The sequence below is a fragment of the Opisthocomus hoazin genome, chromosome 1, assembly GCF_030867145.1.
Source record: "Opisthocomus hoazin isolate bOpiHoa1 chromosome 1, bOpiHoa1.hap1, whole genome shotgun sequence".
Taxonomy (NCBI): Eukaryota; Metazoa; Chordata; class Aves; order Opisthocomiformes; family Opisthocomidae; genus Opisthocomus; species Opisthocomus hoazin.
Window position 1 is genome coordinate 96,746,449 of NC_134414.1, and position 14,438 is coordinate 96,760,886.

Genomic DNA, 14,438 nt, shown 5'->3' on the forward strand with positions numbered 1-14,438 from the left:
ATTTACTGTTAGAAGTAACTAGGAAATATTTCACAACATCCCTGACTCACCCATGTGTGATACATGATGCAATCAATGGTCACAGAAATTTGCATCTAGCCTTGTACCAGAACACAGTACTTTGAACCCGGTATTTTTATGCCTAGGCAAAATTCAGGATTCAGGCTGCTTGCTGCCCTTAAAGCAGGCTGCTTGCTTATCACTCACAGACTGCAGAGGGAAGTGGTCATCGTACACATGACGTCTGGTAGCCCTGAGCAGTTCCAAAGTACAATTGCTAAGGTCAACTGTGAAAACAGAAGACCTGGTCTCTGATGACCACCATGAAGTGTTGGACATTTTTTTTAACTGAAGTGTTTGACTCAGCTACTTCACTCTAAAGAAAGGACTGGGAGGGGACTGTATCTCCATATCCCCCCAGTTACACGCCACAGCTTCTCCACAGACCCAGCTGTACCTCCAGCGTGAAACACGAGCTCCCCTGAAAAGCAGAAGCTGCTTGGTCACTGCCCTGCTGCATTTCAGCTGTGGCTAAGGAGAGGACACGGAAGAGGTAACTTCAGCCTTTCTGTTGCTTGCTTTACTGCAAGCAATGCGACCTCTGGGACGAACTGAGTAGGTCTGACCAACTCTGCATAGCAACTGAAGGGCACTTCCCATCAAACACACAGCTCTTAAAGCAGCGCAGGAAAGAGCAAAAACTATCAGCACCCTGATTTACAGCCCTGGAAACTGTGGATTGATGCAATCTGTGCTGGTAGGTTACGGGCCTCATGAAATGACGTGGGAGAGGAGAGGAGAGGAGAGGAGAGGAGAGGAGAGGAGGGGAGGGGAGGGGAGGGGAGGGGAGGGGAGGGGAGGGGAGGGGAGGGGAGGGGAATCTGCCTCAAAGCATCCAAGCCTTTTTTAAGTGGTAAACTGAATTCGTGATGATTAGGAAGTTGGATGTACCTCTTAAATGGTGAAATGTTTGCTAATGAACACTGGCCTGAAATGAGGGACAGTGGATGTCTTTGTAGTGCAGAAGGGAGGAACTTTGTCCTGTCCTCTAAAAAAGTGATTGTTATGAAGCCATTTGGGAATTTAGAAACTCTTTTAACTGCAGACTTCAAGAAATCATCCTTTTACTTTTTTTTTTTTCACTTCTCCAGTCCTCAGGCCCACAACCACACAAGATTATTAGACTTGCCTGCTGCAGATGTCAAGGCTCACGTTTAAAGGCACAAAGGTGAGAGGAAGAGCTTGGGCCTCTTGAGACTTGCATTGGTGAGATAAGACATATTTTGTAAGATTTGCTAAGAAATGGACACTCCACCCTTGAACTGCTTCTTTGGCAGAACACATTCCAGTTCCTCATTCTTTGCCTGCTAAGGTAAATGAACTGAGCATTGCTCGTAAAATTGTAGAATGAACTTTCCCATGACCAGTGAAATTTGTTATGAACAAGATAGTCTCTGAACTTGAGTCAACAAGAGAGGCAAAGTGACCGTGTAACAAACACAGTATCCACATACCAGCCGCTCCACATGCAGAAGGACACAACACATCCAAGGAAAACAGCTTCTCACCTTTCTTCCACAACAGCCTCTTCTTCAACCAGTGATTGCATATCAGATTTCCTTGGGAGAGTGGCTGTTTAAAGTTTACCTGATGAGGGCTATTTGCATAGCCACAAGATAGTGTGCAGGGTGTTTCTTTCAGGAGATATTTTCTGTAGAATGGTATAAATCTGTCTGAATTTTATGGGACTGGCCTGTAGAAAAACTAATATTCCAAGCTCAAAATAGCTTCTCCGAGTTAATCCATTTTGATGAAAAAATCTCTCCTTTATTTCCCAAAATATACAGCTATGAACTGACTTTAAAGCATCTGAAATGTTCAGTGCTTAATTCTGTTATGCAATCCTTAAATCCTTCCTTTCCCGTCCAGCAAGCTATCATGAGAAATAGGCTTTGTAAGCTGGGATCACCTGTTTCACATACAGTTGTCTCCGCTGTCAAAATGATAAAACGTAAAAGCTTTTGCTGATGTGTATAAGGACAGCACAGCTTTTCCACCACAGAAGGGCTCTTTTTATATTTTTTATATTGGGCTTCTAAGTACTACAAAATTTTAAAGAGGAAGAGGCAAAAAGAAAATATGAATCAGTCCTTTCAGAAGGTACAGGAAAAAAAGCCTTTTATTTGGATGTGCTACCCTCTGGGAACTCAAGGAAACTCAAGGTAACTGAATCTCTAGGGAAAAAAAAAAAAAAAGTGGTTCTTTTTCATTTTAAAAGAGGGTAACGAAGTGACCTTCCGAGTTCCCTCCTAATCCAAATTATTCTATGAAAAGTAATGGTGTTAAAATCTTAGAAAACCATTTACTATTTTATGCTATTTGATGTATGTGGTATTGTTTTAATATAATATATGGAAATACTATATTATTATGCAAAACAATGTTTATATTACATAAACATAAGAAGACATTTCCTAAATCACATATATACATATGTAATACTAATTATAATTATTTAGTGTGAATACCATTTATTATCAAAGTTGATGTCATGCTTTAAAATACTGTGAATCAATTAGAACTGTACTTCCCTACACTTCAAATGCCTCTGAGATTTCTAATACTCTCTGTCCTCTTTCATTTTAGCAGACTCACATGCTCCACCATTAATCATCCAAGAACTTTGTACAAAATGCACCATGCTTGGTTTTTCTGTTTACTCACTGTTTAAGCTTGTTTACAAAAGTACAGCAAACAAAGATAGCAAGCAAAGATATCCAAAATAAATGTATTTTGATGTTAAAATTTTAATCTAGTTTCTCTCTTAAGTAAGCAGTGACAAAGCAAAGCAAACAAACAAGCACACAAAAACATTAAGCACATTTTAGGGCATCCACAGGAGAAACGCACGTCTCCTTCCCTTCTTGTTCACTGCAAAAGCTTCTTTTGACTGCAGGGGGAGCAAGAATTTTCATAAAGTGTTTTTGAAACATCCAGCTGTGGTGCACTCACTGTGCAGTGTCTTGGTCATTTCTGCATAGAATAGAAAGAATAAACTACACTGTAGCATATCAAATCAAACTGAGAAGTGTGTTGCCTCAGGCAGAATCCTTGTTCCAAATAATATGGTAGAAATGAATGTACAGAAGAGGCTACGGTTAGCAATTAAATTTCTTTGTATTACTATTATACCAAAAATATTATCTCATACAGAATGGTCAGCTATGAATTTATCTTAGAATAATAGGAATCTTATAATGTCATTAGAAAGGTAATTTTTATACTTCTGCAGTAAGTGGATGAATTTTACCACTACACTGATGTTCATCATCTGAATGTCTAGCCTTATGATTTTATCTATGTCCCTAGCATCTTTTGGCCTAACAACCTCAATAAGGAGTATATAGAGACATATCAGTCTTTTGTATTCATTAGGATGTTGTCAAATTGCGTAGAACAATCAGCTCTGCTTCTAGAAGTTAATGTACTCATAGGGATGACTCGCAAACAAGGCAGCTGGAGCAGTTTCCACCCTAGTTCTCAACTCTGCCCTGAAGTAGCTTCTGCTCCTGAAGAAGAGTGCTGGAACCTGGAGAGAACCAAATGCCTGTAAGTTGTTCCATTAATGGACCAAGAGCATTACTGGAATCAGACAGAACTTAACAACAAGTAGCTGCAATATGAATATATAAGTACATTCTGTTAACGAACCACTGCTGGGTAGACTGAAATGTCAAAGGCCCTGGAACATGATGGAATAACATGACTACAGTGTGCTGCAGTTACCAGGAACCTACCCAAGGAAACATGAGCAGGAAACTATGTTTTGAGGTATATTAAAGAAAAACAGGAACCTTCTGTTGGAAAACCATTTGTCCAGTGTGTAGGATTCACATCATTTGACCACACAGAAAACTGCATAATAACCTATTAAAATAGCTGTCAGAAATGAAAGGCTATGGGACAGGGCTACTTCTGACATCAAGGCTAGGACTGTCCAGGGTTCTTCTCTTCCTAGAACCCGAACACCATCAGAGCAGGCATGCTTCCCAGACAAGATGTTCAGCCTCTTTTGTCCTGACAGAGGTGCTGACCAGTCCTGGATTCTGTGAAGCTCAGTCTTTCCCTGAACTTCTAAACACTTTTTTTTCAGGAAAATGGCCCATTTATTCTCAATATTAGTCAGAAACGATTTCTCACCCTACATAAAGAACCCTTAGATTTACAACATAAATTCAGGATATTTTCATAAACTCTCGTGGAAGGTATTCCCAAATGTTATGGTACTGCTGGAGGAGTTAGAAACACTGAACAACGTTTATAGGACAATATCCAACACTCAACCTCTCCAGAATGTCTTTGCCTATAAATGAGGCTCCACTGGACTCTTCTTACATACTCAGTGGTCTTTTGTAGAAGCAGTGGACTGTAAATATCAAGGCCTTGCTGGGATTACAGAGTTTTTGTCTAAAAAGCTACTCTCTTTTCTCATTTAGGGAAATAGCTAGAAAACTCAAAAATACATAAAAAGATTAGAGCCACAACAGGAGAAAAGTTTTAATCTGGCAGCAACTCTTAAGTCTGAGTTATCTAATTACCATATCAAGGTTTGCTCCTAGGTCTTCATTCCTTTACTTCAAACCATCTCTGTAGGTTATATAGCTGTTTAACTATTAATCTAGCAGCAATTGCTACCCATTCCTCAGCTGTTAAAAACTGACACAAAAGTTGAAAACTGAAGCAAAGGCCTGTCCCATGCTCCTCTTCTTTTAAGAAATTCCTTGACACTGTGAAATCTGAGGTTGGGATTCGCATTACTTCTGAGTCCTTGATGACCTAGACACAGAAGTAACCACCGAAGTCATCAGCAGTTCCACCTGAAATGTAGGTGACATTTAGGTACTTACTGAAGATCACTCTAAAGGGCTCGTTCTTCTCATGGGGTATCCCTTCACACACATACCATGCTTCTGCATAAGAATGCAGCCACTTTTACTAGCAGATTAGCTGAAATTCTATGCATTCCTAGCCCTCCAGCCTCTGAAATGGAAGAATCACTGTACTCCTTGGATGTCTGTGGGCGCTCTGCCTTTTTATCTTTCAAAACTTTCAGATGCTCTCCAACATCCTTGATTCCTATTGCTAACACCCAACCCCACAGAGGTATTTTTGATTTGGGTATTTAAGGCAAAGGTGAAATCAGTGAATGACTGTCTCGGCATGATCTCAGGACTGTCTCCATCTTCAAAACCTATAGGATGGTCTCCTATAGCTTCTTTATTAAAACGCTATAGACTATGAAGCACTGCACAACTGCTAAAGCATCTGGAAATGATGCAGATAGTGGCAGCAGTCCTGACATCTCTGTTTGCTTGAAGCAATTTTACTGTTTCAGATTCTGCTTGGAAACATGTCACATGGAAACCAGCTAGCTTCATGCTGTCCTCTGTCTCTATTTCATATTCCAGTTTGTCTCTCTTTAGATTACAAATGGAGAGGAACTGAAAGCATGGGGCTGATGTCTACCTACAGTTGTAATAGAGTTAAAGGGAGCAGAGCTGGAGCCTGGCTAGAGGTACTCAGTACTTGTCGCACCTACCCTCAAAAAAAAGTCTCAGAACCACAGAATCATGTATGCTGGAAGAAACCTCTGGTCCTACCTCCTGTTCAAAGCAGACTCAATTAGAGCAGGTTGGTCAGGCCTTCCCCAGTTCCACTTTGACTGTCCTGAAGGATGGAGATTTTACAGCCCCTCTGGGCATCTGCTCCATTGTTTGACAACTGTGATGGGGGGGAGGGGGGGAATTACCAAAAAATATTGCTTATTCGTAGCCATTCCTTACATCTAAACAGAATTGCATGTGTTCGACTGGTGCCTCCTCCCTCCTGCCCTGTCACCATGCACCTCTGAGAAGAGACTGGAACCAACTCCTCTATATGCTCCCACTAGGTAGCAGTAAGATGCCCCATAGGCCTACTCTTCTTAGGGCTGAGCAAACACAGCTCTCTCAGATGCCCTTTGTACATTATCTGTGAGTCCCCAAAAACTCCAGCTGCTGGTAACTAACATCATTTTGCCTCAGGATACAGCCAGAGCATATAGAATCTCCATAAGACCTCCGTGTAGCTAAGCTGTCCCATCAGTTTTATGAGATACACTAGTTTTGTGATGTAAAATTGAAAACAGCAACGTATTAAAGTTATTCTCAAAACCAAACAGTATAGTTCTGTCTTCGTGACAGTAGTGTAGCCAGTAATATCTCCAGAATTTCCCAGCAGATAGCTAACCTTTGATTTTATGATATGGAGGCTGAAGGTCCGTGAGCAGCTGAGGCAATCTAAGATGTTGCAGTTGCTGCATATTTCATGGTGCCCTTAGTCTCCTTCACATCATCTCCTACTTATTCTTAACCTTTCCCATGCTCCTAGCTGTGGAAAGCTCGGCTTTTGCACCAGCTCTGGCACTCATTACAGTAAGTGAGTCAATTCAGCTTCTTGGCAGAAAACAATCTGCTTTTATTTTGTCTGGGTATGTTTTCTGCCATGTTAATGAGCTCAGACAACTCAAGAAGGGTCCAACAAAAACCAGAGCTGTTGCACAATAAGCAGAAACTGTGCACAGCCAGCATCAAGACGGTAGTGGTAAAAACATTGTCCTTTAGGACCTCTGTGAGGCAAGCTCAACTTGCCCTGTGGAATTCTGCCTCTGCTGGATACCAGTACATATTCAGTCCTGTTGCCTCTGAGGTCAACAGCAATGCAGCTACCAATTCCTGAGAAACGCAGTGGCTAAGGAATGCAGTGCCTTTGGACCTGAGGGAAAGCTGTTCTTCACCTCTGCTCTCCTAAGGACATGCTACGTGACCATTGGCCAGTAATTTAGCTGCTCTGAGCCTTTCTGCTTATCTGCAAAAAAATGCTAGAAGCGTCACAATTCCACCAGAGGTTTTTCAGAGATAATGCATCAAAAGCTTTTGAAGTTCACAGGCAAAAAAACGTACAGATTCTGGGGCCATCTAATTACCTAGAGTAAATGACTAGACCACTATATAATAGTAAGTACTGAATTCTCAGTGCCCTTTCTGAGGATGTCGCACACCAGTTCAGCATGCAATAACCAAACTGAAACAGAAAACCAAAAGTATGGGATTTATTTTCTGAAGTACACTAAATATGTATTTTTCTTAATATAATTAAATATATTTCTATAAAATGAACATATATTTTATGGTATGTTTTAATAAACACTATCCTTCTCTACTCTCTGTGGACATATGGCACCTCTCACTTGAAACTTTTTTTTTCTGCTTTGCTTTAGTTCTTCTGCATGATGTAAGAGCTCAGGTTAGTGCAGAATTAACAGAGTTTGTTTAAATCCAGTGTAGTGACAGTCTCAGGGTTCTCATACAATTCCACTACTGCTTCTTGTTTGTATCTTCACCGCATTTGGAAACCAGAGCCTGGAGTGTGTATCACTAAATCTTCAATCCTGAGCCAGGATTTAGATACAAAAGTGTCAAATACTAGTATTTAGAGCAATTCACCTTTTCTCTATTCCTACTATCATACATAGCAATTTCACTTAAGCTTATTTTTGGAAATATCCACTATCCAGTGCAAAAAAGATACATGTGAAAAGGTGCCCTGTGTGAGCAGTAGTTGCCTTGCCTCTGCTAACTTGAAAGCGAAAGTAAAGAACAGAATGAGCCTATGGGAATTGCTCATATCATCTGTTTATGGAGCAGCAACTAAATTAAGTCATTCGATAAAAATAAGTAAAAAAAAAAAAAGAAAACTAGCAAAATACAGCTGCTATGAAACCAGTAGAAAACTAACTCAGTTTTAATGCTTCCCTGCAATGTAGTTACTTAAGGAGCAAGTTTTGCAGTAACTTGCCATATTTTTGTATGGAAGCTAGAAGACAAAGTATCTCAGAGTTAAGGATTTTGAAGGATTATCTACTATACCACTAATAAATATTTATATTTCTCTGAATTATCAATTATAATTACCAAGAATGCTTACTTTTAGCTATATAAAATTCTTGGGGTTTTTTTTCTGATTTCCCCATTTTGGTTTGAATAATACTACGCACGTAAAGATTTACTGGCTTAACAACTACTTTTCAAAGCACTTAGTATTAGTTGTCTTTAAAATATGAATTTATTTCAGCTAAGTTTTATTTTTGCCCACCAGAAAGACAGTAACCAAACAATTGTTCAGGGTTTGAACAGCGTGAGAGTGATTCTAAATATAAAATGTAATTCAGGGAAAACTATTGTCTAATATCAGGTCAGAAGTAAAACACATTCTGCAAGACATTCATTGCATCACCACAGTCATGGCTTCATAATAAAGCAGTTCTTGCCAAATGGTGACAGAGTATCACATGTGGACACCTTCCAAAATAAACTGAGGGGACAGAACATAGAATCGTTCGTTCTAATCTCTGTCCACCAGTTCCGAAAATGTTCCCTGCATAGGGGTGCTGCAGACAATCTATATAAATGCAAGGGCATTAGCAGCCAAGGTCATGATCTGCTTGTTTGCTCCCTGAACCAGTTAGAGACCGAATTTATCCACGTATGCAGGCATACGCACTCTCACACATACCACTCAACTTCCCAGTAGGCACAAGGGTGTGCGTGACATCACTTTATACCTACACCTGTTCCAGGCTAGTTCAAAATATTTGCCTTCAGCTCTTCCTGGGGGAGCACAAAGATCAGACATCAGTATGGAAGAGCAGGATTCGACGGCCGAGCCCTCTCTGTCACTAAGAAGCAGAAGGGAAAGACTTGTGGACCTCTGGCATCCACTCTTTAATTCACACTGTATCATGTGATTGGAGTAGGCTGACACAGTCACATTTTGTCCTTAACTTGAGGTCAGTAAAAAAGAATCAGCCAGAAAGCACAGAATGTAGTTACCAACAGGCTCCATTCTGCTGAGATGGAAAAAAATAACACACCCAAACCAAAAAAAAACTGAAACCAAAGCAAACAACTGGGTTTATTTGCTATTAAAAGTAGTTCATTAGGAACCAAATTATGTTGTCTCTGAAAAATGCATTGTAAATATTTATGTGCTTAATGAATGTGTTTCAAACGTGTTCAAAATATCAAAAAAAGCCCAGTGGGGTTATATTCAGAGGTGGAGAAAACTTCCATTCCAGCTCAGCCTGCAGAACAAGAGGTCAAAAAGATGCCTGTGAAACAAGAGCACTATTTACAGGAATCTGCCTTGCACAGGCAGTTGAAAACAAGCACCATCTTCATAAATGTAATATTTCGGGCAACCAAATTCAACTTTGTTGTAATTAAGTTCTCCAAAATCAATGGGAGCCTCCATTATTTCTGCTACGTTCGAGACTGTTACAGCAAGTACACCTAACTTCCAAAATTTCTCCCTTTGTCATGAATGATAATATATACAAGGCTCCCAACTAGCACTTGCTAGATAGCAGCTTGATTTTTCTTTTCTGTTTTACATGTTCTTCAGTAGGGGAATAGAATAGCTAACAAGCTGCATTGTATAGACTTGCCTCAATGAGACCCGAGCCAGAGATAGGAGAAATTAGTCCACACAAATATCCACGCTCCCTCCTTTACAGCAATCTGATTCCTTTAAAATTAACTCGGCAGAGTATGGCCTCACACCATCTTACTGTAAAGGTACGGCCAATGCTCCACCCCTCCTTCCCCTGCAGGCAGCTTCCTTGGGATAGTGCCCACTATCTGTACTAATAACTCTGCAAATAGTAACGCTTACGTATTGTACAATAAATACCATGGGACAAAAAAATGTTCTCTTCAAACACTGAATAGAAATGTAAACAAAGGGAGAGTACACTGTTGAATGAGCGAGGAAGAATAAGTTATTCTCCCTGACTCTATATTGTCTAGTTTTGGACAAAATTGTTCCGCCTTCTGTCTCTCTTACTTGTGTGTCTTGCAGGTTAAAGAAATGGCATGCATTATCATAGCCACCCCTCCTGTTCCAGGTCTATGAAAACACACAGGTGCTGCTAAAGAATACCCAAGAAAACAGTAGACTGCACCTCCTAGAAAATTTCTGTAACTTAGTCATCTTTACAAATTTTTTTCATGGTTTGCATAGGTATCAGTCATGATATTGCTTCCTTACTTTTTGAACCCTGAGAGGCCTCAACCATTGCTGAAAATGTCTTAGCTTGAGTTAAAACATATTCAAAACACCATACGGCAGTTTTTAAAAGGAACAAAAGAAATAACACAAACCCCACACATTTCCGAGCAATTATACTAATGAATTCAGATTTAACTAAGATCCCATGAGACTAATCCCTTGAACTGTTAATCTACATGGAGATGCTGTTGTCTTGCATAAACTTATCAAATCAACTGTGGTTGTTGCCCACGGCTTTAGAGTAGAAGCTGCTTGCAGCGTACACCGTGACAACTGAAGGATGGCGGGGCTGACTCTTGCAAAGCCGGGGGGCATCGTTATGACCTTCTAGTATGACTCACTGTGGATCTTTCTCTACGGGTTGCCACATACCCCCGAGCAAGTTGATCTCTGAACTACAGCTTAAGTTTTAAGGACAAATACCGGTCTTGGTTATAAAATTTTAGAATAATAGAGAATCTTTCATAATATTTGGTAAGTGGTTCCAGTGTTCCATTACTCTCACTCCTGAAAACACATATCTTATTACTAAACTGTACTTGTCTTATTTCAGATTTTGTAATTACGAGTTGCAACTAAGTCCCTTGCTATCTATTACACATTAGCAGACAGTGCTGTTCACATCCCAGCCAAGGTTCCTGGATGCCAGCTCCAATATTAACAAAAAAAAAAGGGTGTCCAAAGTATTGGGTAAGATGTCACGCAAACCATTACCAAGCGGCAGCAATCAGACTTTACGTATCCGGCAGCACAGCTGACAGAACACTGGGAGTCTGGACAACTACCACCAATGGGGAGTTACGACATAGACAGAACTATTTAATGGTGTCTGTGGGGGCCGACTTACCGGTGACATGTTTCACTAGGTAACTTCCTATGTGCTTCAGTCAGCGTTATCAGCTTTTGCAATTCTGTCACGGGTCTTGCAACACGAGCAGTTTTTCTTGCAGCACTAGTTACCAGCACATAGGAAGGAAGGAAGATGAAGACCCGACTTTTTTTAAAGTTAATGAGTATGCCTGCTTGATGCAGGGTAAAGCTTGGAAAGATGAAACAAGCTCCTCTGGGGCCACTAACGGTTTTCAGCCAATGCCACGGCTGTGGTGACTCAGTTTTGCATGCCTCCTCGGCAATGTTCGCTCCGAACAGAGAATTTCCAGCCGACGCCCCGGCCTGGCACCCCCGCAGCGCTCGCCCTTGGCGGCTGGATCCCGCAACCGAGCGGCACCGCCGCCGGCCGCACCCGGAAAGCCGGCCGGGCCCGCGGGGGAGTTCTTTCCGCCCTCCTCGCTTCCGAGCGAAACGGGTTTGGCCCAGGGGAACGGCGCCGCAGCACACAAACGACCCCGGCCGGATCCCACGGGAGTCTCGCACAGCCCTCCGAAGACCCTCGCCGAGAGACACGGCCTTCCCTCAGGAAACACCTCAGCCTTCCCGCGCCTCCCCTCACGCCACCGCCCCTCGGGCCCGGGGGGCGGGGAGGGGGAGGTGCGACGCTGCCGCGTCCCGCCCGTCACGTGACCCCCCCCCCGCGGCCGCTGGCCCACTTCCTGCGCTTCCCGGCCCCGCCCCCGGCCTCTCCGCCCCCGCCGCGCCCCGAGCGCTGGTTGGCTGCGGGCTGACGATGCGCGCGGCAGCGCCCCCCGCCCCGCCCCGCCCACCCCCGGCGGCTTCAGCCCGGCAGCCACGCGCCGCTGGCCGCGAGGCGTCTGCGAGGCGTCCGGTGGGTGACGCGGCCGTTACTCGCCGGCTGGGGGATCGCTGAGGGGAGCCGAGGGGGGCGGATGGCCGCGTCGGACCGGATGGTGCTGGGGCCGCTGGTGGGCTCTATCGACCAGGGCACCAGTTCCACTCGCTTCCTGGTGAGCTCACCGCGGGGCTCGGGCCGGCCCCGGGCGCTGAGGCGTGCGGGGGCAGGCGGCGGCTCCGCTGCCGCTTCCGCGCCTCCGCTCTCCCGCATCCTCGCGGGGTGCCTCCGGCCTCTGCTGTGCCCTTGGGGAAGGGCGGGGGCGCCGGGCCGAGCAGGGCCGTGCTGCCGCTGCCCCGGCTCCGGTCTGCTCCCCTGGGCCGGCGTCCCTCTGCCCCCCGGCGGGCCCGAGCTGCTGCGCCGCGAGGAGGAGCGGGCGCCGGTGGGCACGGGGGCGACGGAGCCGGCGGTCTGCCCCGGCCAGCGGAGCCCCGTCGGCTTCCCGCCGCGCTGGGGGGGGAGCGGCGCTGCCCGGCCCGCGGGGAGCGGGGGGGGAGTGGGGGGGTGGAGCGGGCCGGGCCGCGGTGCCGGCAGTGCCCTCCCGGCCCCGGAGCGAGCCGGAGACCGGCGTTTGTGGCTGCTGCTGCTTCGAGCTGGCTGTGTTTTAGATCTGTCGGGCATCTGGCCCTGAATGAAATCAAACAGGCGGGGTGCTCAGGCGCTGGAGGAGTAGATCCCTGTGAGTTCAGTCACTGTGATTAGCTGGTGTTCAGCCAGCGCAGTGACTCTGCTGTGTCCCCTTCTAAAACCTACGTGGGGCCGGTTGGAGTGACTGCTGCAGTTCTAGAGGCGGCAGCCCTAATGTCCGTGTGTCCCGTGTGCTGTAGACGTTCAGGTAGACTGAACTTGTGCTCCTTATGAAAGATGGGCATGATTAAACGCGGGAGGAAGATAGTTTGTTTAAGGCTGAGATGTTTAATACGTTAATCATATGTATACATAAGCCCTTTAGGTTAAAGATCTAATTGTTTTTATATTATGCAGTAGGCAGTAACTAATGTTGTTATTATATATGAAACTTACTATATAAGCTTCCTGCTTGCAAATCGCTACAAATGTCCTAGTCAGTAGGTCATGGTAATTTGAATTAGATCCCAGTGATAATTTCCACCGTGGAAGTGGAATAGAGGTAAGGACTAGGTATGAACTGTTGTCAAACGTGTGCAATGTTGAACTGGGAAGATGAATGTTTTGGGTTGTCCTTTCTCTTTTTTTAAAAAATATACTTGCATCATGTGAAATGTTCTTTCATGAAGCAGGAGACCAGAATATCTTCTTGACCTGTGTTACCATTATTACTCAATATCATGACCTTCATGCGACTGTCAAATGACAAAACACAGATTGGGGCGGGGGGGGGAGGGGGGAGTAGAGAAACTCCAAACTGACAAACGACACCAGCGGGCTATCTTGAATGTCAGTCAAGAGCACTTTTCAGAAAAGAACTTGAAAAAGTTCCCTGTAACACCAGAAGATAAATTCTATCTGCTTTATGTGTATGCCGAGTTAACTTTTTTCTTAGCCTAAAAGGGTAACACTAGTAGAACTAAAAGAAACACTGCAAGCTTTAAATTTATATTCAAGCTCTTTTTACATGTATTTTTACAAGTCCTTCTAAAAGGAGTTTCTTACACTAGATGCATTCATCAGTGCTTTGTATACAGTCACACTTTTTTTCTGTCTACAAGAGGTATGTTTCCTCTGTTTGAGGATTCAGGTGCTCACACAAATAAATAAGAGGCCATAATTCTTTCCTTAATTTTTTTAAAACATGTTGTGTCTGTCACTCTTCCCAATTCTTCTTGTATCCATCTCAAGTCATTTAAAAATACAGCATTGTCTTAAACTTGGCAGAGTAATCAAACTATTGTGATAATAAAGTTATGTGGGTTTGATCAAAAAAGATACATTATCACTGAATTAAAGCAGAACATGGGGTAGGGGGCAAGAAGAAGGTAAAGTGTGCAGGGATCTGCTACAGGCCACACCAGTCATTCAGATAGTAACACATGTATCTGGAGATCTCTGTGCTGGGAAGAGATTGCCACAGTTAGAAGAGAGACTTCGCTTTGAAATATTTTAAGGTGAAATGTAATGTGGTGGGTTTTTTTGCTTGAGTTGTTTCCTTGGCTCTCTTATTGCTTCTTGATCTTTTACTGTGTTACTTGTTTTGCATGCCTTTCTCACTGATCTCTCTGTACGTTATTTTTTCTTTAGTGCTTCCAACCGCTTTAATCTTCACCAAGTCACCAGTCAAAATCAAATTGTTGGTTACTTTGCACGTGCTTATTCAGCAGTACAGTGCAACTGTTACCTAGTTTTTTTAAACGGAAGACATATGATTTGATCATGGTAAAGATGTCTGGGTGAAAAACTGGGTGGTCCTTTGGGGCCAAAGGGTAGTGTCAACAGTTCAGAGTCTAAATCTACAGTTACAGGTAGCCAATTTACAAGTGGTGTTCCACAGTAGTCAGCAGCAAGGGCCGATGCCCCGCAGTGTATTCATGAACAGCCTGGGGGATGG

General features: G+C 43.6%; 1 protein-coding gene and 1 long non-coding RNA gene across 8 annotated transcripts in view; both read left to right on the plus strand.

Moving 5' to 3' along the window:
- The first annotated feature begins 142 nt into the window (after positions 1-142).
- On the plus strand, positions 143-2,805 carry LOC142362367 (uncharacterized). Its single transcript, XR_012765001.1, has 2 exons — positions 143-757; positions 1,152-2,805. It is a non-coding gene; the product is annotated as an uncharacterized LOC142362367 (long non-coding RNA).
- Positions 2,806-11,896: 9,091 nt separating this feature from the next.
- Positions 11,897-14,438, plus strand: part of GK (glycerol kinase) — a 35,962-nt gene continuing 33,420 nt past the window's right edge. For all 7 annotated transcript variants that reach the window (XM_075430000.1, XM_075430011.1, XM_075430029.1 and 4 more), the window contains exon 1: positions 11,897-12,029. In XM_075430000.1, coding sequence (XP_075286115.1) covers positions 11,952-12,029 — 78 coding nt within the window. In that variant the 5' untranslated portion in view covers positions 11,897-11,951. The remainder of the gene's footprint in view (positions 12,030-14,438) is intronic.